The sequence below is a fragment of the Lissotriton helveticus genome, chromosome 10 (genome assembly GCF_964261635.1).
Source record: "Lissotriton helveticus chromosome 10, aLisHel1.1, whole genome shotgun sequence".
Lineage (NCBI taxonomy): Eukaryota > Metazoa > Chordata > Amphibia > Caudata > Salamandridae > Lissotriton > Lissotriton helveticus.
The window spans coordinates 361,757,427-361,779,745 of NC_136071.1; the positions used below are offsets into that span (position 1 = coordinate 361,757,427).

Genomic DNA, 22,319 nt, shown 5'->3' on the forward strand with positions numbered 1-22,319 from the left:
AGGGGAAGTGCTTAGGGAATAGATAGAGTAGGGGCGGGAACGGAGTAAGAAGCAAGAAATAAAGCTCGGTGATAAACTACATCGTGTCTGTATTTATTCGTGCCAAGACACGACAACTGGCGACGAGGGTGGGATGGGTGCATCCTGCCACCTAAAGAACCTCGTGAAGAAGTGTCCCGTCCCCCTGCAGTGCAAAAAGAATAAGACGCTGCTGAGACAAGAGTGTTGGAAGTAAGCCCACCGCCTAGAGTAAGAGGCCAGTGGACATTGTCCCTATACCGCGATTTGCCAGTCGCGTGGAGCCCTGATAGAGAAGCGCTGCTGAATGCCGAGGGCATTTTGAAAGAGAACGTCGCTTTGCGACAAAACGCGTCTCACCCCCGATGCGTGCAAATCGGCACGCGCCTACTGAGGAGAAGTCGGGAGCTCACCCTGCTCCCACCTACTGCGCTGACAACCGGGGGGTCTCTGAAGCGTTGACGAAGCCCTGGGAAGTGCCCAGACGAAAGAGCGCTGTCGCGCGCCAAAAAGAAAACGGAAAGCGGAAAAGCTCACCCCCGATGCGTGAGGAATGGCACGCATGTAACGAAGCATAATCGAGAGTCTGCCTCGATCCTACCTGATCGTTCCTATGTACCAGAACCCAGGAGGAAACGAAGAAACGTTGCTACCTGCAAGCGACTAACTGCTGGTGAGTGTCAACTGAAGCCCTGTGAGCCTGATGAGTGAGCAAAGTCAAACCTCGTGGGAGATGAGAGTTGCAAGTGGGCGGCCATCTTTGAGTGAGGCAGACGAGAGGGACACCCCTGTGAAATCCATGAGCGTCCATGTCGGAGTCAGGCATCAGCAAGCATCAAGCATTAGCCAATGTAAAAGCATGAAAGACTAAACAAGCACAAGTCAAGACAAATGGGAATGAGCAAACAAGCATTTGTCGCTACAAGAGGAAAGTGGCAAACAAGCACTGGCAACTGAAAGAGTGAGGGAGTAAACAAGCACAAGCGAACACAAGGGTCAACACAGACAAGCACATGCAAATGCAAGTAGACGTAAGAAGCAAATGCATAAGCCTAAGCAAGTGCCAGAGATAAACAAAGACAACGTCGATCACGACCCCGAAGAGGGCAGAAGTGCGGAAGACCCAGAAGAGGGCAGTCCTGCCAAAAACCCCAAAGAGGGCAGAAGTGCTGAAGACCCCGAAGAGCAAAAAACAACAAGTGATGGACTGAATGTGGATCAATGTCACACACTCCCCCAGTCAAAAGATCTGGGCCCAAATCCATCGTTTTTTTGCACTCCACACCACCCTGGGTCAGATAATGGCTTTATGCAAATCAGCTCTGACCCTGTTGCCCCATGGGAACAGTCCAGTCCGAACTACAACAGCCATATCTTTCCCAGACCGGAATCAAGCATCCGAGGACCGGACCGGTTTCGAGGTAACACCTCTCTTCAGCCTGACCCCGAAGAGGGCAGAAGTGCAGAAGACCCAAAAGAGGGCAGTCCTGCTGAAGACCCCGAAGAGGGCAGAAGTGCTGAAGACCCCGAAGAGGGCAGAAGTGCAGAAGACCCAGAAGAGGGCAGTCCTGCTGAAGACCCCGAAGAGGGCAGAAGTGCTGAAGACCCTGAAGAGTGCAGAAGACCCAGAAGAGGACAGTCCTGCAGAAGACCCCGAAGTGGGCAGAGTTGCTAAAGACCCTGAAGAGGGCAGACTTGCTGAAGACCCCGAAGAGGGCCGAACTGCAGAAGACAGTTCCAAATAAGCGAAGACCGCACCGAATGTAACCAATGAATGTAAATGAGCAACATGAAGTGAAAGGAGTCAAGAGCCAATAAACACAGCAAACACTGGCAAGTGCAAGGGATGCACTGAAAACAAGCACCAGCCCGCATAAACCTCGAATGCGACAAACACAAGCAAAGACAAGTACCAAAGTAGTCTTTCAACATCACACGAAGAGAAATGATCAATAGTAAGAGAAGCCAATAAATTAAAGTGATCCAGAAGCCTGAGTAAACGAATATCAAGGAAGCCTTCTCCCAGCACTTAAGTGGCTAGATGACATGCGCTGGGCCGAAAAGAAACGCATGAACAAGATGTCAAACGTGGCATGCATCCTCGCGGAAGAGACACTAATCACCTGCAACCTGCATGCGACTCTAAAGGAAGCGAGCCACGAGTCACGCATAGTGTAGCTGAGTGGTGGCCATTCGGAACTCCAGAAATCCAAGTTTCACTCACTGGTGCATACTGAGATAGTTGCGAAGCTCATCAACCTCAAAGCAAATGACCAGACCAAGGATCTCGGCTGAAGAGAGTCAGCAGAGAAGACGGGAAGCAATGGGAGAAGTAACACAACGGTCCAAACCCTGCATTGAAGTGCCGCCCCCAGTGACACAGACTGACACTCGGAGTTTGGGTCTCAAATGGAACCGGTGGCTGGAATCACTGGACGATTTTCTTGAAGCAATTGGTGAGCGAAGAGATAGAAAATGTCGGATACTACTCCTCCAGCTGGTAGGTCATGAGGGCGGACGCTTAATCAGAACATTTCCTGAAAAGGACACAGAGACCTATGTAAGACTCCAAGAGAAGCTACGTGCCCATTTTCATGCACAGGTAGACGTGGATCATGCTCGCATCGCCTTCACCACAGCACGGCAGGAACCATTGCCAAAATTCATCACCCGGTTGCAAAGTTTGGTACCATGCTGCCATTTCAATACATTTACAAATGAAGAAGCAGTTCGGCTCCGGATAATCGAAGGCTGTTCAAATGCCAACACGAAGCGCAAGATCCTTCGAGGGCAGTGGTCGCTAAAGAAAATCATCAGAAAGGCCGAAGTTGGAGTGCGGGTCAAAGCAAGAGACATATCAAAAGACGTGCACTCGAATGCAAGACACAAAGATATCTGGAAAGAGACATCCCTCATGTCTGGGAACAAAACCCAAGAAACAAACAAAACCAGAGGGAGGGTGAAGCCAGATCAGAGCCAAGACAAAACAAGAGACAAAGCGTCATTAAATACTCCGAGTCAACAACACAAAAGACCAGGATGAGTCAGGATTGCGATAGCGGCACTGATACAACCTCAAGGAGTTATTCAACCTCAAGGAGTCAGTCAACAGATGGTGCAAATGGTTCTGAAGCAGATGAAGTGTCAAGTGGGACAGACCGCACCCATGGACAAGACGGCAGCCTGCCCTACAAGCGGGCAAGAAAGACAAACTATCAAAGAGTGGACCAGGCACGTCAACACTGGAAATACATACACGACCACACCTGGGCACCTCCCTGTCTGCCAAACTCGGGAAATGAGTACGAGGAAGCGCCAAGCAGGAGAACATATCACTCCAGTAACACTGACTTCAGTGCACAAAACAAGTGGGAAGATGAAGCCAATCGCATAAGACGGACTGATTCACTCAGACACCGGAAAATGAAAGACAAACGCATCCATGACATCCGAGATAACGAGGAAACTAAGAGGAGGCCATTACCATCCTGCGAGAAAGGCACAGATGATATACCCTGGGACAAAACACGAGAAACAAACACAAGGTTGTCAAACAACCTCGCCAGTGCAATGACATCGCCGACACGTCGAGAGGGGTACTCGGAGAAACATCCCAAAGATAACTCCGACATGACGCGCAGCGCGTCATGGTCTACTCACGTCGGAGATTCACCAGTCAAGATGTTCTCCAAGGAACGCTCTCCAAGAAAATCGACGAAAGACTCCTCTGAGTCCGAAAGTATGTCTGGCCGGTCCTGGGAATCCACACAAGACTTTTCTGATTCAGAACGCATGTCTATCCGATCTTGTGAGTCAACCGAGTCATGGTCCCGACAACGGCTATGGTCCCAATCACCCGAACACACCATAGAACCAAAGAACATTCGTCCCATCAAGAGCAACCTATCTCATATCAAGGTTTCTGAACATTCTATCACTTCCCAAGACAACTTGACATGTCAGTCACAGATATCTCAAGACACGAAGAATATACCGTCACCCCTCAAGGGGTCCGCAAGGTTGACTCAAATGACCTACCGAGTGAAAACAGGCATAAGGGACATTACACACCGGATAAGACAGGACCATCCAGTCACTCTACAAAGACAACCTGACGTCTTGACGGAGACCGACCGTCATCAGATGAGAAAGGAACATGCACCTGCTCAGACAGTCAAAGAGTTCACCAGTCCCAGACGCGAGTGGGAGTGGGTGAGCCAACCAGAGGCAGCGAATGAGTCCCCGAACCGAACCAAAATTATCTTTTCAAATAATGCATCACCGTCTGGGATGCATGAGTTTGGACAGGATGACAGTGTTGCCCTCTACCAGGCAAGACCAAAGGAAGCAAAACGATATGCGGGTGTTTGGAAGAGAACCAGAGCAACATCCACTCATGAAGAACATCGAGCGTCAATCGAACAAGGGTTAACATGGAAGACAAACGGCCACCCTCATGGTGAACCGTCCACAGCCACCTCACCGGGTGCAGTTGTGATCGCCTTGGAAATTGAAGATAAGTGGACAACACAGAAACCTATCGGAAACCACCACGAAGTTGGATATAAGGAGAGCACACAAGACATTTCACAAGTTCAAAGATGTATCCCTGTAGTCAAAGAGACTCTTGTCAAGGCACTAGAAGGCCACACCAAAGAAATGGAGATGCGTTGGTATAGCTCGAACATGCGGCCTGCAGATCCGTGTAGCTAATTGAGGAATCATAAGTATGTTAGACGATCAGTTTCTTTTGTTAACAAGGGGGGAGATGTAATATCGTGATACAGTCTAGTGGTTGGGGTGGAGCTAGAGGGAGGGACAAGAACAGGAGGAGCCAAGGGGAAGTGCTTAGGGAATAGATAGAGTAGGGACGGGAACGGAGTAAGAAGCAAGAAATAAAGCTCGGTGTTAAACTACATCGTGTCTGTCTTTATTCGTGCCAAGACACGACAGGCCACAGGTGTTAAAAGTCAGGGGACTGGCTGCATTGTCAGCACTGACCATATAGATGCCCCGAACAACCCATTGGGTAATTGAGGACAGAGTAAAATTTTAATTTGTAGCAAGTGACGCTGACCTGGCTGCCCGGCCCTCTGAAGATGTAATATCCATAAACACAGGATTGGATTTCTCAGCAGTGCTCTATATCTTCTCTGAGTGTTGACACTCAGATAGGACTTACCAAAGGAGATAGAATGGCTTCGAGAAACTCTGGGTGATTTCCTGTCTGAAGAATGCTTGACTGGGCTAGCTAAACTCTTAAGAACTGGATTGTCCTTCCCACGCACAGGAAAAGTAGACTCTTGTTATGGTTTTGAGCAAAAATTCCCTCTACTGAACTCTCAGACCCCTCTGAGACGTCAAGAAGTCAAGTGCCCTTAATAGTGCCTGAAGGACTTCGAGCTTCTGGAGCTGGTAATGCAAAACTCTAGACCTTGTTGCTCATATAGAGATTGAGTTCGAATTTTCCATAGAGATTGGAGCTTGACGTTTCCAATTTCTCTTAGTGGTTGTGGTGAGCAGGTTAGGGGATATTGGCTTTTCCTCACTGAACCCATTATCAGCTTGGTCAGCTTGTTGTGGTGCTGGCAGCACCTGCAGCATGGGTTAAATAGTTATTTAGCAAACGGATCTTGTGTAAACTCTATAGATGAATTCCCGACAGCTTCAATAATCTTACTAATCTGGGCCCAACCCCTAAAACACTTGTCTCCCCCTGGTAATGGTTATTATGGGATGTTAACTGGGCGGGTTCCTTTCAGCCTCCCTGCAATATGTAGCAGTGAACACCCCCCAGTCATAGGACCTCAGGGTCAGGTTGTAGTCACAAAGGAGCGCTGGAGGCAAGCTTTAAGTAGGGCACACTCCAAACTCTCTGCTTTGTGTGCCCGAAAAGCCCACCAAATAGATTAGGCAAGGGAAGCAAATCCTTTACTGAGGTCCCATATGATGACAGCAGTATTTGCAGGAAATATTTGAAGAGTTTTACAGAGTTCTGCAGTAGGTAGCGGACTATTCAATTTGAGACAGTTGTAATTGACACATCCTCTAGAAACGCTGGAAAGTAAGTACACACCGGGCAGTACCAGGCGGTATAGGGGGATGTTGGAAGTTAGGGACAAGCCGCTTACTGCAAGCTGCACTGAGCCGCCAGCCAGCAGGAGCAAACCAGGCACACCAATACCGCGTCCATCCGAGATAGAGTAGCACCTCCAACCACGGCCGCCGCCCACCCTGCATACCCTCTGGCCTGACTCAGCAGACTCAAGCAGAGGAAACCAGGCATGCAGAGGTGGGAAGCATCATGGATGCCCAACTTGGTAGGATGGAAGCGGGCCGTCACTCTGCCACTGCACAAGCACACAGCAGCATCTGCAGCTGCCCTCAACCTTGATTTTTGCAGCAGCTGATGGCCCCGGGCACTCTCCTGCCCACCTCAGGAGTGGTGAGTTTAGGGTTTGTGTGCATCCGGCTATGTCTTCAGCCGGCCGTGGACCTCTGTAACCTCCCCAATGTGCTCTGAACTCCTCTATGCTCCTCCCCTATGTATGTGCTTCCAACAACAAGGAAAAACGTTATCCAGTACCAAAGAACAACATCAGTGTGCGCGTCATGGACACTGGGCTTACTGTGCCTCAATTTCTAGCCTTTCACTCTCCCACTGAGTTCCCAATGGCGTCGTAATGGCAGCGCGGGGTAAAGCCCGTGTTGTCATGGCTGCTTACCATTCCCACCCTCCTCTGGCCTGGGTGGTTCACGCTTCATGGTACGAACTTCTATGGTAGCATGAATAAAAGCTCAGGGAAAGATTAATCCTGTCTAGCATGCTAAATGCCCTCAATTTATCATAGTTCAAGAATAGTCTATGGCGTCTCACCATTGTGCGTGTCTAGGAAGCGTATGACATAGGCCAACCATGAGCCTGGGGCAACAGGCAGCCTCACTTCCACTTCTGGAAGAGAGTACATGCTTTGGGTCAGACGCTGCCTTATCTTGCTCAGTGAGGATGCTGTCCTGGACAGTGATAAGAGGTGACCTCAGTGATCCCCTGGATCAAAAAATCAGGAAACCTGGAGACCTGGTGGCCCCATGGGGTGGATCTCATCACTGAAGCACAAGAGGAGGGCCAGAGGAGATATAAAGACTAGGAGAAGTTGACTCCTCAGTTATTCACCATGTAATAAAATAAGACACCTGGGTCTGAATAATAGAGAAAATTGAAATCAAGAAAAAAAATAACCTCGCTGAAATGGGATATTTCATTGTAGGGACGATTTCCCTCACCCACCATAGGTGGCATGCTTCTTCATCAGGAGCCTCCCCGCACTGTGATGCCTAGACATGGTGCGACCTCCTTTGGTGACACATCCCAGCAGGTTTAATCCTTCCTGCAGTGTCCTTCATTTTAATCTTGACCCACGGGCGCACAAATAAAGGTGTTCATGTTCCCTGTAGCCAGTTTTAAACATCACATTATCTTTCTGCACGCTCTTCTCACCTCGCTACCCTCAGCTCATTGAAGGGTATTTATTATACCTCTGTGAAAACATACCCTGTGTACCTTTCTCTCAGTGAGGGAGTTGTAGCCTGCACCGTGACTAGGCGTCAAGGAGCAAGGAGGTTCCTGAGGATGAAGCATGCCACCTATGGTGGGTGAGGGAAATCGTTCTTTAGAAAGAATATCCCATCTGAGCTAGGTTATCTTGGATTTCATCAGAGCTACAGACCTACCTGTTTCTGATTGCTAGGCTTTTGCATAGGCCTGGCTTCAGGAACTAACTTGTGGTATAGTGGCGCACGGTGGCCACACCATTTTTTAGACCACACCAGCACACAATGAGCCGCAGTCACAGTTGTTTCGATTGCAGTGGCTTTGGGGGAGATGCGGTTGCACTTCATTAAGGCACAGTAGCACTGTATGAGCCATGTTCACACTTTGTTAGGTCACAGCAGCATGGAATTAGTCATGGTTGCACTTCTTTGGATCACATCGGCACAGTTTCAGCCGTGGTTGCAGGTCTTGGCATTGTTGAAAGGAGTAGCCGTGAGTCTGCAGTTCCCACCTGAAACTGAAACCAGCAGAATCTGATGCCCATCAACACCTGATGGTCAGAAATCACTCTCCCCTTCCTCTCATAGATCCCACCATCACCTAGGTCTTGGGACGTCCTGAAAAATCACACCTTCTGCATGGTTTGCAGGCTTTTTCCTTTCTCAGCAGGCAGGGTAACTTCTAGGCATCTCAGGTCAGATGAACAGCTTCTTCCAGCTAGTCAACACTTCAGATTATATCCTTTCTTTCCTGGGAAGTTAGCTACCAGGCAAAGACCAGTCCTGGGTGCACAGCATCCCTCTGAGGAATCTGTGGAGCACTCCCTTCCTTGGCTATAGAGAACTTGGAAACGGAGCAACATGCGGGTCACTGGGCCCAGTTATATACATTAAAAGCACATGGGACATGTGGATCGTCTCTCTGTACTTTTAAAAAGAGTTTGAGATAGTTCTTCTTTCAAGTGTACTTCCAGTCCGCTCTCTAGGCACAGCCTTTTTGCAGAGTGATGTACCTCACAGCAGGGTCATCCCCATCATGGAGCACCAACAGCAGAGGCACATTGAGGTGTGAGCTTTCTTTGCCTTGCTGTTATTAGATAAACTGAAGCATGATCAGTGGAAAGACCAAAGGCTGACCTCACCTGAGGGCTCCCTTTCACCTGGAACAATGCATACTGCTGTCCCCTTTCACCTCCACATTTACCAAATGACAGTGCTACAGGAAGACTAATCAGCAGCTGCTCTCAGCAAGAGTCTTAATTGGATTTCTGAACAACCTTTATCTCCTCTGTCCCAACTTGTAATGTAGATCTCTTCTTTTCCGCTTCAGGAATGTCAACAATGCACTTATACTGTCTGGGAAAACGGACTCACTCCACCTTAAACACGAAGTCAGTCCAGTGTCATCCAAAGTGTGTCCCACAGGGATCTATGACTCTGGTTCACTCCTGCACACAACACATGTAACATGATGTCCTCACACACAAGCATACTCAACATACACCCGGAAGGTTAGTGCTAGGAGTTGGGTTAGCGCATACAAGTGGAACTTTGCACAAGTGGGACATGAGACCCTCACTCCAATGACACAGATGGAAAGGCTGATCACAACAAAACACAATGTGCTGCCACCACCACTCTATGTGCTATACCGGTGATAGTGACAGTAGTCCACTTTCACTTTCAGTGAAATGTGGGTACACTTGGTGCCCTACTCCACCCATCTTAAGGGACATGCCTATGTGCATATGCTATATTAGTGTTAGGCTATAGCCAAAGCCAAAAACTAGGTTATGAGATGCACACAGTCAGGCACACAAGGCAGAGTAACAAAGCTGTACACCATGCAGGTCAAGCAGTGACTTACCACTGATAGCAGTACGGTGAAGCTTAAAGGAATAGCATACATTTAGTTAAAACCCGAGGTTCACCCTATCCATTTCCACAAGTAATACTTCATTGCTTGTTCCAGTGCTTCATTTCTTTTTTTTTTTAAACTATGTAAGGGGGCTCAAAGTGTCTCTCGGGAGCCTGCTGCCAGCACTGCAAAATGCTAGTGTTGTGAAATCTCAAGGCTGCCCAATCCTGATTACCCCTCATGCTTCTTTCTTCCTCCAACCTATATTTCCTTTCTCTTTACTTCACACTTCCTGGTGCTTTTTAATTCTGTTTTTCTCCATTTATCACTGTTTTCCTATATTTCTCTTCCTCTTTTGTCTGCTATTCTCTCTATTGCACCGGGTCAAATCCGAGGACTAAAAATAAGTCCATGTCCCCAAAATGAGTGCAGGTGTCCATCACCTGCAACCACTGACACACATTAAGCACTGCTTGTGGCCCCAGGAATAAACTAGCATTGGTAACATCACTAGTTTTGGCTTCTAGCATAAAGTGTCCCTCCAGCCACTGGTCAGTTTAGGCCTCGAGTAAGTTCTCATACATTCACTGCCACTCATCTTTGGACTCATACATCTATTCATCCTCCCACTGAATCATTTTTAAATTCACACACTTACCCACCTACAAAGAAACAGACAAACAAACAAGCATATGGAATATACATTAAAAGAATAAAGGTAGAAAAAAATAACATGCTGCCACCGTAACTCGGCAGGCTTATGCTTGCAATGCAAAACTAAAATTAAACAAAGCTGCTGATGGCAGTTTTGCAATGATATTGCACATATATTGTTGTGTTGAAGTTCCAACATAACTGCCATGTTCGCATGCAACTTGTTGGCCATCTTGGAGTGGTGAAAACAATGGCCCCGTATCTGGCCCATGCTCCTTTGCAACCTGAACTTGAACTTTTTCTCGATCCAGAATGACCAGACAACCATGAGCAGAGCTTTTTGCTTTTTGACACTATTGTCACGTAAAACTTTAAAAAATCATAACTCTGGTTCTCCTGATTCGATGTTTCGTTTTTTGGTGTCATTCTATTTATTAAAATTAACTATCTTTTTCTAAATTGGCTTGGGATATTTTTGTATTGGGGTTTTTACTTTATTACTGTTTGAGTGCTGCATAAATACTTTACGCATTGTCCCTAAGTTAAGCCTGACTGCTTTTGTGCCAAGCTACCAGAGGGTTAAGTAGAGGTGTATTTAGTGACTTTTGTGGTTCATCATGACAAGGATTGTGTTTATTACCTGAGTGGAGCTTCCACCCCCTCAACTAATAACCCTATTGCTTACAGCTATGAATAATAATATTTCAAGATGGATGCCCAGTTTAAAAATAGTGGATGTTCAGTATGCATCATACTGCAAATGAAAAGAGTGGCAATGAGTGTCCTGGTTTGACTAGGGAGCCTAAGAATGTTTTTTTAAAGAAGAAATTAAATGAAAGCAAACCTATACAAGAAACAAATAGAAAATTAAAGAACTGGTCACCATCCCAAACACTGAAGTGCACATGTGATCAGGCAACATGCCATTATTCTGAAGGCAACAGAGCCAACAGCATAAATGGGCGAACCAGTTGCCCCATACAGTATGCAGTGATAGGGAGAATGCAATGTGAATGGTATTCAAACAGACTGAAGAGGGCTGAGCAAAAGACCCTATATGTGTATGGATTGTTTTTTAATTTCAAGGCCCTGCCAAACAGCTGTACCTGCCAGGCCTTCTAAAGAGGGCTTAGCAATGAGTTTCTCAGTGCAAATCTTCTACCCCCACGGTTTGCCAAAGGAAGTAACCAGCACCAAGTCCCTTGCTTACTAAATTAATCGGTGATATTCGATGTAACAAAATGCATGCCTACTGCCATTAACACAGTGTAATACCTATCCAGTTTTAAAGGTCTGTTAGCTTTGATATACGATATTCACACTAAATCAAGCCTACTGCCATTGCTGTAATTTTCCATAATAAACAGATCAGGCCTATGGCATATGACAGAATTGTCCCTAATTAAACAATCAGGCCTATGCCCTTTATTATTGGCTCACCAACTTAGCCCAATTGCATAGGCATTCCTACAAGGTTACCAACAAGTATCAACCACACTTATCAAAATGTTTTTGCGCTTTCAGCAGTGCCAATAAGGGGTAATACTCAGCCAATCGTTGTTTGAGGATGGTTTGGACAGGAATTACGCTTAACTTAAGATGGGTTTATTAGGTGTTGGGACATAGCTTAGCTAATGATACCTCATACATGGCACTGGTTCTCACTGTGACAATGCTAATTAATAATATTCTTTTTTTTTATATGAGTAGGAGAACTCCCATCGTGTGACGTGGGCACGCAAGCGGTGCAGCATCATCATGCAATCTCTCTTCGCTCCATGCCATGAGGAGGTGCCATGCCAGCAGTTCTATGACTGGTGTGTCTTTGATGCTTGTGGGTAGGTATTTATTTATTTGAGGAGTTTTACATAGTGTGAACATAACCCGTCCACGTATCAGAGTGCTGTACAAATTGCAGGCAAGTCATACATAAAGAGTGAAAAACAATCAGTAATTAGCAAGCAGCAATACAGATACAATGTAACAATCGGTTAGGTAAATTTGAAATCACAGCAAAATAGTCAAGCTGAGTCCCTCAGGCTACTAATTAAGTCATTTGTTCATTAGAAGCATTTTCACTTCTTTTTTGAAGGAGGTAGTCAAGGGGTTTGACCTGGTTACAGGCAGCAGTGCCATCCATATTCTTGGGGCTAGTCCGGATAAGGATTGGTTTTAAATGTACTTTGTGTTCAGCTTCTGCGGTTTCAACAATAGGGAGTTAGCTCTTCTTAAGGAACAACTACCCCTAGACAGTTCCAGTTTATAAGCCAGGTACATGGGAGTGTTATGGGGAAGGGCCTTGTGTGTGTGCAGGCTATCTTCCACTGGATCCTTGCTTCAAATGGGAGCCCTTTTAGAAGTCTTAGGTCTGGTGTGATGTGGTCAAATTTTCTGAATCCCATGACGAGCTTAGCCACTGAGTTCAGCGTGGCCCATATCAGCGCCTGTCTTGCTTTGGGTAAACCTATAAGAGTACAAGAGTAGCACTCCTGTAATTTAATTGGAAGACAACTAGGGATTGGACTGCTAATTGGAAGTCATCAGGGGGCAAGAAATGTTTGTTTTTTCTTCGTATGTTCAATTGGAAATTGCACTGATAGGATCTTGCATATTCATGTATTTAACCAATGTTATACCTAGTGATCTAGTCGAGTCAGTGACATGGAGGGCCCAATTGAGAGCTGTACGTTATTTGAGCCATTCTTCTGTGGGGGAGGGGGATAGAGTGCTTGTGGGGGCAATCAAGAAGAATTCTGTTTTGTATGGGTTAAGCATAAGGTGGTTGCTGGTTTATTTATTATTGAGTTTTCAGTAGGGTGCAGTTGAGAGTGTTGACGTCTTCGGGGGATGACATTTTCAAGTATAATTGTGTAACATCAGCGTACACGTGGTAACTAATATTTGAGTGCTTTAGAATTTCAGTGAGAGGTTCCATGAACAAGTTGAATAGCGTGGGTGCGATCGTTGATCCTGGGGCACTTCAATCAAGACTGGAGTAATGTCGGAAAGGGTTTGATTGACTTTGATTCTTTGAGCTCTGTTACGTAGGAACGAGGCAAACCAGTTTAAGGCAGGACCAGATAACCCCATCCTTGACCCAGAAGGTCAATCATGCTGACATTTTTGACCGTATCAAACATAGAGGAGAGATCAAGAAGAATAGCAGGCACGGTTCAATTTGATCAAGCAATCTCAGGGCATCTTCTACAATGTGTGTTAGAGTTGTTTCAGGGCTGTGTCCCATTCTGAGCCCAAGGAGATAAAACTGTTTAATGTAGTTGCAGAGCTGCAGATGTAGGCAATTCGCTACTAACTTTGCTATTGTCGGGAAGTTTGTAATGGGATGGAAATATTCAAGTCAGACTGGTCTGCATTTGTTTGTTTTTTAAGATAGGGGTAACTTATCCTATCTCCAGGCAATCTGGAATCAAACCCCAAGAGAGAGATGCATTGACAGTCATAGACCAAAGAGGGAGTATGGAGGGCAGAGGATCATTGTTGTGGTTGGAGGGTTTTAATGATATTATTGTTTTGAGTATGTCGGCTTCGGCTGGAAGTTTGAAAGCATTCCAAGTAGCATTGTTTTTAGTAGTAAAACCAGTATGAGGGGATCTCATCAGTTGTTGTACTGGGATTAGATTGGACTGGGACTGGTTTAGTATATGCTAGGAAGCAAGTTGCAGTCTTTTCCATGAAATAGGCGGAGATGTCGTCTCCACATGGTAATGGCCCATTATCTACCAGGTAGAGAGCTATTTGACAGTATAAACGATTTTAGTACAAGTGTACATGATGTTTGCAAAACAACTGAGCTGATGTTTCCCTACGCACTAACATCTGTGTAGAAAGTGCTTTAACCATTCACTAAAAATTCCTTAATGGTTTGTTGACTTCGCTAATGCTGCTGTGTGTCCCACTTTTATGTCTTTCCTAATATTTTCTCATGTGTCTCTGCTTAAAATATCCTCCATACTTTAAGCCACTGTCCAAAATATTTCCTCATCAACCTCTCTAAATTCTCCATTGCCTTTAACCCTCTGGTTGTTGCTCACTGTTTCTTTAATGCACCACTCCGCATTAGTGATCCAATTGTCCACGGCCATCCGCACTCAAGGTTTTGTGAATCCAGTTTCCACCAGATTTCTCCTTTTGTCTCCTCAATGTTTTTGAATGCGTTCTTCATCCTCTGCCATGAAGGTGCCTTTGTTAACAGGCCCAACTTAGATGTTTCCCCACTTTTCGATGGTCTCCGATATGGTATTGATCCAGGCAGCTACATTCTTCATTGCTATATTAGAGACCGTGCTTTAAATGGGTCGGTACTCACAGGTACGGGGAACAGCGTTTACTACACAACTTTTACAACGCTGTGCCTTTACGATGCAACTTTTACAACACAAGTCGTTACAACGACTTGCGCTGGGGGGCGCTCCAGGATAGGGAATAGTTTAAGTTATTATCCAACTCCTTCCCTACTATCCACGGGGACTGGAGTTGGAATAGTAAATTAAACTATTCACTATCCAGCGCCCCCCAACGCAAGTCGTTGTAACGACTTGCGTTGTAAAAGTTGCGTTGTAAAGGCATGCGTTGTAAATGCATGCATAGTAACGACATACATCCCACAGCTACTGAGTATATGCACTTCTTATTTTTATCACTCTGAGTACCGGCAGTTCTCCACAGCCAAGGAGAGATCCGGAACTCATTAAAGGATCGGAGCATTGCAGCTAGGGCTGGTAACCTGTCTCTGACAGTCAAAACACTTTTGCAGTCCCGAGGCGAGACCCCGCTGAACTATTCAACATGGGCTCATTTGCATGAAATCCGGGTGTTCACCATCATGCTGTGTTGAAAGAAATTGAGGCAGCCCTGTGACAGTGCAATTGAGAAAGCCATGGGAGGTAAGGAGGTTAAAATGGCTTTAAACCAGGGCTCGAGTCGGGGGTACCACGCGGGTGGATGGCGTCCCCCACTTATTTTACCGGGGGGACACCGTCCCCCCTGCCAAACAGCTGGACTTTACTCTTTGGCCTCTCTGGGACGAGGAGCTCAGCACCTTTCGTGACATCACTTCCTGTCGTGACGTCACTTCCGGTCACAGCGTCCCCCCACTTCTTTTTTAACGACTTGTGCCCTTCTTCAAACCCACCCGATTCTTTCGTGTTAGTGTCTGCTTATGTGTGCTTGTTACCTGTGCGTGTTTTTGTGTGAGAGAAAAGATAGAGGAAATCGAGACACTATTGGAATATTAAAGAAAATGTGTGGAATGCTTCGTCTGTGCACATCTGTTCGTTTCTTTCTGTGGGTGTCTGCATGCTCGAGAATATATAGTATTGTGCTAAGTAACAGAAAACAACAGTATCCAAGCTGCAAATATTGCAAAACAAGGAATTGTTAAAATATCACCTTGTTCATCTTTTGTTTTGTGCCACAATGTAACCTATTTTGTTTATAGAAACAATTTCTCATGTGTTTTGGTATGTCCTACAACTAGTATAGAAGTAAATAAGTATGTCATGTCTTGCCTTTGGCCCCTGTAATGTTGCAGGGTAGCTAAATGACCACAGGACGCTGGGTACAGAGGTACTCTGTTTATTCTAATAATTAACAGCTTTTAAGGAGCGCCGAGCCGATGTGCTCGCCCTCCGACTTTCACGCTTCTCCGTGAGGGATGCGCGCGCAGCCTCAAGATGGCCGCCGGCACGTCGCGTAACCACGCGACGTGCAAACACTAGAGCGCTACTCTACATATCTCCCCTTTTTTCCAAACAATGAAACTTTTAACTTACAGTCCGTTGCTCATATCAAAGTCCTGAAACCTGACTGGTCTCACTACTGCTCTTCCACTCTGGGTCAGTCTTACCCGGCTGGGTGTGGTCTCTCTCTCATGAGTCTCTGCACCGCCCCCTTCATTGCTCAGCGCGGTTGCGCTCTCCTCTGACCTTCTCGTGTTCATTCCCTTCACTGTTCCCAGGCTGCTGTTATCGCCTGGCCCCTCGTCCATATCTCTTCTACTCATGTCCATGTCCTCATCACCTTGTTCCTGTTCTGTGCAGGGGTCCTCCACACCTTCTAGCTCCGATCCAACTTGGCTCCACCGCAGTACTTTGTTGCACCTTGCCATGCGATCCTGAGACCATACATTGCCGTCGCTCAACAAGGCTGCTGTCATACACCTCCTTAACCTGCAGTGGTTTACTGTACTTACTGTCCCCCTTCCTTTGCAGCGTTGCCAATTTGACTCGCACCCATTCGCCTTCTTCTAGCCCAGTATCTTTCACGTTCCTACGCCTGTTGTAGTGTTTGGCATATATTTCCTGTGCTTTCTTCAAGTTTGCCTGGACTACCGCAGGGGACCACTTGCTCGTTACGGTTTTCTCTTTCCACACTCGGTTGTCCTTTGTGAAGGGGTCACGGCCCCTCAATATCTGGAAGGGACTGTATCCTGTTCCTGTGGGGGTGATCCGGTACGCCCAAACCATGTGCCATATTTCTTTCTCCCAGTCCTTGTTGCTTGATATCGCTGCCTGTACTGACCCCATCACTACCCTATTGAAACGTTCCACCAGTCCATTTCCAGCAGGGTGATAGATCGAGGTGTGTTTGGAGAGAATACCATTTCTTTCCATAAAGCTGCTCCACTTGTCAGAGGTAAATTGGGGGCCATTATCACTCAAGATGGATTTGGGCATGCCCTCTCTCACAAACGTGTCAATCAAAAACTTTAGAATGGTCTCTGTGTCCATAACTTCCTCCACCTTCAATTCGGGCCACTTCGAGTATCTGTCGATGAGGACACACACATACTTTTGGATGCCTTGCCCATCTAAGATTGGGCCTAAGATGTCTATGGACAGTTCCTCCCACGGGTTCTGTGGGGGGTCAAATTTCCCCAACGCCGGTCGCAGGGGTTTTAGTGTCCTGTCCGCTCCCTGGCACTGCAAGCACTCCCTGACATGCCGCTCAGTCCGTAGGTCCATGCCTGGCCACCAGTAATTTTGCTTGGTCCTCGACTTCATCTTTCCTATCCCCAAATGGCCTTCGTGGAGTATTGCCAGTAAGTTGGGAACTATGCCTGCTGGGAGTATAACCTTGTCTCCCCTATAAACGAACACTCCTTGAGCGTCCATTGACAACTCTTCCCTGACCTCGTAGTACGGTCTTAGGTTCTCGTTGATGTGTCGTTTATCTGGCCAGCCCTTTATGATGCATGTTTTCACCTCCTGCATGGTGAGGTCTTCCTTGTAGGCATCGCTCCACTCCTGATTGCTGATAACTCTTTCCTGGTCGTCCGTCAGGGCTACCATTTCTTCTCCCCCTGACTGGTCCACCTCTCCCAGTTCCATGGCTGCCGCTCTGCTTAAGTAGTCTGCCACTTTGTTCCGACTGCCTGGGATGTATTCTACATCATACCTAAATTCCAGTAGTTTTAATGTCATCTTCGAAATCCTGGGAGTGGCACTCGCATGTCCGCTGGACGTTAGTACCTTGACCAGGGGCTTGTGGTCCGTCTTTAGCTGGAATCGTGTGCCCCACAGGAATTGTCTGAACCTTGTTGTTGCCCATACGACTGCTAGCATCTCCTTTTCAATGATGCTGTATTTCCTTTCTGTGTCGCTCAATGTGCGAGAAGCAAAACTGAGGGTTTCCGTCACTCCTTGCCCGCGGTCCTGCATCAAAACCGCGCCCAAACCCTTGTCGCTGGCGTCTGGCATGAGTACCGTTCTGCCCTGTGGGTCATATCCTTTCAGTGGTATAGCTCCCACCACATCTTTCTTGATGTCCTCGAATTCTCTTTGTGCTTCCTCCATCCAGCAAAACACCGAGCTCTCTCTCGTCAGCTTCCTCAGGTGGTGTGTCTTTGTTGCGAAGTGCTGCACGAATTTACTATAGTATTCTGCCATTCCTAGGAACAACCTGACATCCTCTTTACTGGCAGGTGGTGGTGCATCACAAATCGCTCTTACGTTTTCAGTCTTTGGTGTGATGCCCTGCACTCCGATTTCGTGCCATAGGTAAGTCACTGATTCCATGACCAACCGGCACTTCGCCCACTCCGCCGTGAGTCCTTTAGCCTCCAAGACTTTCAGTACCTTGTTTAGTTTCGCATCGTGGTCTAACTTGTCTCGGCCCATCACCAGGATGTCATCTTGGAAGTACTGGATGCCATCCACGTTTTTGAACAGTTGGTGCATCAGTTTCTGGAACACCGCCGCCGCTGATGCGAGTCCGAATGGCATGCGCCGGAATTGGTAGCACCCGAAGGGGGTAATGAATGATGTCAATTTTCTGCTCTCCGGGTGTAAGGCGATTTGGTGATATGCTGAGGTCAAGTCTATGGTTGAGTACCACTTGATCCCTCGCGTTTTGGCTAACATCTCCTCGATTCTTGGCAAAGGGAACTTCTCCACGACGATGTTTTTATTCAATTCACGCAGGTCTACACATAGCCTGACCTTTCCGCTGGGTTTCATGACGACCACCAATGGCGCGAGCCACTCAGCGCACGTGATCGGTTCGATGATCCCCTTCCTTTCCAGTTCCTGCAGTTCTTCCTGCACTGCCTCTTTCACTGCCAGGGGTACGTTTCTCACCTTGTGAGACACCGGTATGGCTCCTTCCTTGAGTACTATTTTGTGGGCGAATTTTTCTAGTTTTCCCACCGTGCCTCCAAATACTTTGGGGTACTCTCTCTTCCACTTGTCCCGGTCTGGCCAGACCTCGGGTTCCGTGAGTAGTATTTGCTCTTTCCCTCCTGGATCCAATTTGATGCCCAGGTCGCCCTGGTCTAGCATCCCAGCACCGATGGTCCCCTTTCTGATATGTATAGCTTACAGTAGGCGCTGCGTCCTCTGAATTCAAACTTCAATGGCCTGAATCCTACCATGGGTATGCGGTCTCCATTGTATGTGACTGGCCGGATGTCTAGTCGTTCCAGGTCTGGGCCTAAATGTGGCTTGAATGTTTTGTTCCATACCGCTCGTGGGACTATGGTGTAGGGCGATCCGGTGTCCGCCACTATGCTTATTGGCACTCCTCCGATCGTCATGTCCAGCACAGGCTTGGTTGATCTTTTGTTGTCCACGCTTAACACTTGGTCGTAGATGCAGAGTACGGTGTCATCCTCTTCCTCCGCATTCTCATCCCGGTCCTCTTGTTCTTGGTCGATGTATTTCACCATGCTCCTGGAGGATTTCCTGCGACACACCTTTTCGTAGTGCCCTACGATTCCACAGTACATACATTTGGCGCGGAACGCCGAGCACTTCCTGTCATGTGCTTCGTGGGACCAGCTCCCACATCTGTAACAGGCTTTCTTATTGTTACCTGTCTGTTTCTCCGGAGGTCCTGGGTTGCCTTGCCACTTGTGCGGTCCCTTCGATGCGGATCCTTTGTTTCTGTACTCCTTGCGGGGCTCCGCATCTCCTACCCTGTTGACCATTGGGCTTGCCGCCGTTTCTCTCTTTGCCGCCTCTGCGCACCTTCGCGCCAATTCTGCCCTCTTGACTATCACCATTACCTCCTTTAGTGTGACGTCGCCGCTGGCCCACAACTTATCCTGCACGGCTGTGCTCGTGGTGTGCATCACAATCTGGTCCTTGATAAATTCATCTTGGAATGTGTCGTATTTGCACGTGGCCGCTAGTTTTCTCAGTGCCGCCACGTACTCTTCCACTGATTCCCCTGGTCGTTGTTTCCTTTGCTGGAAGTTGAACCTGTCGATTGATACACACACCGCTGGCTTATAGTGTTCATTCAGGTCATCGATAGCGTGAGCATACACGTCGTCATCTGTGCTCCCCCTTCGTTTGGGTACCAGATTTTTGAAAATTCTGAGCCCCTCCGGGCCTAGATTATGTAACAGTATCCGCTTCGTCCTCTTGCTGGTGAACTTTTCATCATTTTCGTCTTCGAGCACTTCTATGAAGTTGTCAATGTAGTCTCTCCAATCTTCCCACTTCATGAGGGGGTCCCCTGGTTTGGGTAAGAATTGTACGGTGCTGTCGCATACGTCGCTTGTGCGCACATCCTTTCTTGCCTTTCTGTGGGTGGCGTGCCGCTGTGGCTTCTGGGACTGCCTGGTGCACTGTTCCCTTCCTGTTTCTCCGTTTGTAAAAGGGGGCCCTCTGTGACTGCCCCTTCGCTCTCCCCGGAGGTAGCCAGCTCTGATGCCCTTGATCGTGAGGTTCAATGGGTGTCTGGGTGCTCTTGCCGTCGGCGCGCCTCCCACTCTGTTTCCTTCCCCCAGTGCTCAATATGGTGTCAGCGGGGGGCCGTGGGCTCTGCCGCGCTCCCTTATACTGCTTGCCCCTGTGTGGCTTCTTACTTGCAGGCTGATGCTTGGCAGTGGTCTGTGGTGCCAGTTCAGCAGGTCTGCTTCCTCTGTCCTCTGTTCTTCCACTTTTTTCTTTTCTCCAGTGGTACTTTGTGCCTCATCCCACCCTCGTCGCCATTGTAATGTTGCAGGGTAGCTAAATGACCACAGGACGCTGGGTACAGAGGTACTCTGTTTATTCTAATAATTAACAGCTTTTAAGGAGCGCCGAGCCGATGTGCTCGCCCTCCGACTTTCGCGCTTCTCCGTGAGGGATGCGCGCGCAGCCTCAAGATGGCCGCCAGCACGTCGCGTAACCACGCGACGTGCAAACACTAGAGCGCTACTCTACAGCCCCGCCCCTAGCCCCGTCCACTCGGTACATTTAAATTCGTACCTGCACTATTTCTTTCCAATTTAAACCACTGATTGCAGAGTCTCCATATTTTCACTGCCTTCTGGCCCAAGCCTTGCTAATTTGTATACCTGATCCCTAACCACCTATTCAGAGCATTGTTCATGGTCCTCAAATATTCGTTGTCCTGAGAACTGCCCATTCTCACGGGGTACCTGTCCCTATTTTGTTTACAGAACGTTCTATTCTGTGATGCTCTCCCCTCTTATAAAATGCTTGTTCACTATTAAAGCACTGAAATGAGACAGAAAGCGATGGTGATGTCGATGTTAACTGGAACTTGTTAGATACTCTGGAATCAAATAACGTGCTACGGTGACTTGGGGCGGGGTGGGGCTGGGTGCTTGCAAAGACTTTCACAGGAACAGGCAAATGTACTCTTAGCCGTCATTGTCGTCCAGAATTAAGGTCGTTTTTGATGTTATTTGTTGCAATCTGGTGCCCCCGTGTGGCCATGTTTGGTGGCACACTTTGGCAGCTACAGCTAGCAATTAGTGATTTTAATGTAGAGTTGACCCACTTGACCGTACGTACTTAGGTGATTAATAGCAGCCGTTACTTTTTCAGTCCAGCGTTAGACAAGATCTTTTTATCATAAGTCAAATCAGACACAGACATCATATTTTTAGGGGCTTTTGGAAACTCTCTCCCCCTACTGGTCTATCAGTGTGTCAGTCAAAGTTTGGCTCCGCCCACCACTGCACACGGCAACGGGAGGGGCAGCCCACTTCAGCCGCTGACTTACCTCTCTCTGAATGACGGCATGCCACTCTTTCACAATGTTTACATATACACACAAAGTGCAGTTTTACAAATAAGCATTCACACGTATTGGCAAAGCAAATGCTGGCAGTCAACAACAGGCCTGTTGGATTTGCCAATCCTTGGTTCTGTAATTATCTTGTATTACGTTGCATTGCGCCTTGAGACCCACGCGGGTGATTTGCTGTGCTTTAAAAATCCCTGATTGATTGCAATTAAATCTATTTTGTGATCACAGGTGCGACTCCGGCGGAGACTGCGAGTGCCTGTGCACGGCCATTGCCACATACGCCGAAGAGTGCAACCAGCATGGAGTATATGTGCGCTGGAGGACACAAGACCTCTGCCGTGAGTGCTTCTGGGTATTTTTATGTTTTGAGTCTAAAGTGACTCTAGTGAGCAGTTTAAAGATCTTTCAGGACAGAACTGATTTACCTAAAATGGCTATTAAAAGGTGCCTCATTTACTTAATGTTCCCTATTTTTATCTTGCCTTGTGTCAACTCTGCCTCAGAATGTTGTTAACGGTACAAATGTGCCACTTTTTGGCGATTTTGTTTGGCTGGGCCGAATGTGGCGGATTTTCCTCTTGTCCCTAGAATTTTAGCACTTTATACCCCCGCTGAAAGGACAAAAGAGCACAAAACGCCACAGGCATGTGAAATTTTGTTTTTTTTGCAGATGTGGGGAAACTACACAAAAAGGGAGTTTGTCGTGCATTTTGCGTTTCACAAATGAAAAAAG

At 47.3% G+C, this 22,319-nt stretch overlaps 1 protein-coding gene across 1 annotated transcript in view; it reads left to right on the forward strand.

The window, feature by feature from the left end:
- The window catches only part of LOC144784018 (SCO-spondin-like), a 1,726,865-nt gene that overhangs the window by 232,264 nt on the left and 1,472,282 nt on the right, over positions 1-22,319 (forward strand). The window contains exons 23-24 of the mRNA XM_078662721.1: positions 11,792-11,919; positions 21,815-21,924. Coding sequence (XP_078518847.1) covers positions 11,792-11,919; positions 21,815-21,924 — 238 coding nt within the window. The remainder of the gene's footprint in view (positions 1-11,791; positions 11,920-21,814; positions 21,925-22,319) is intronic.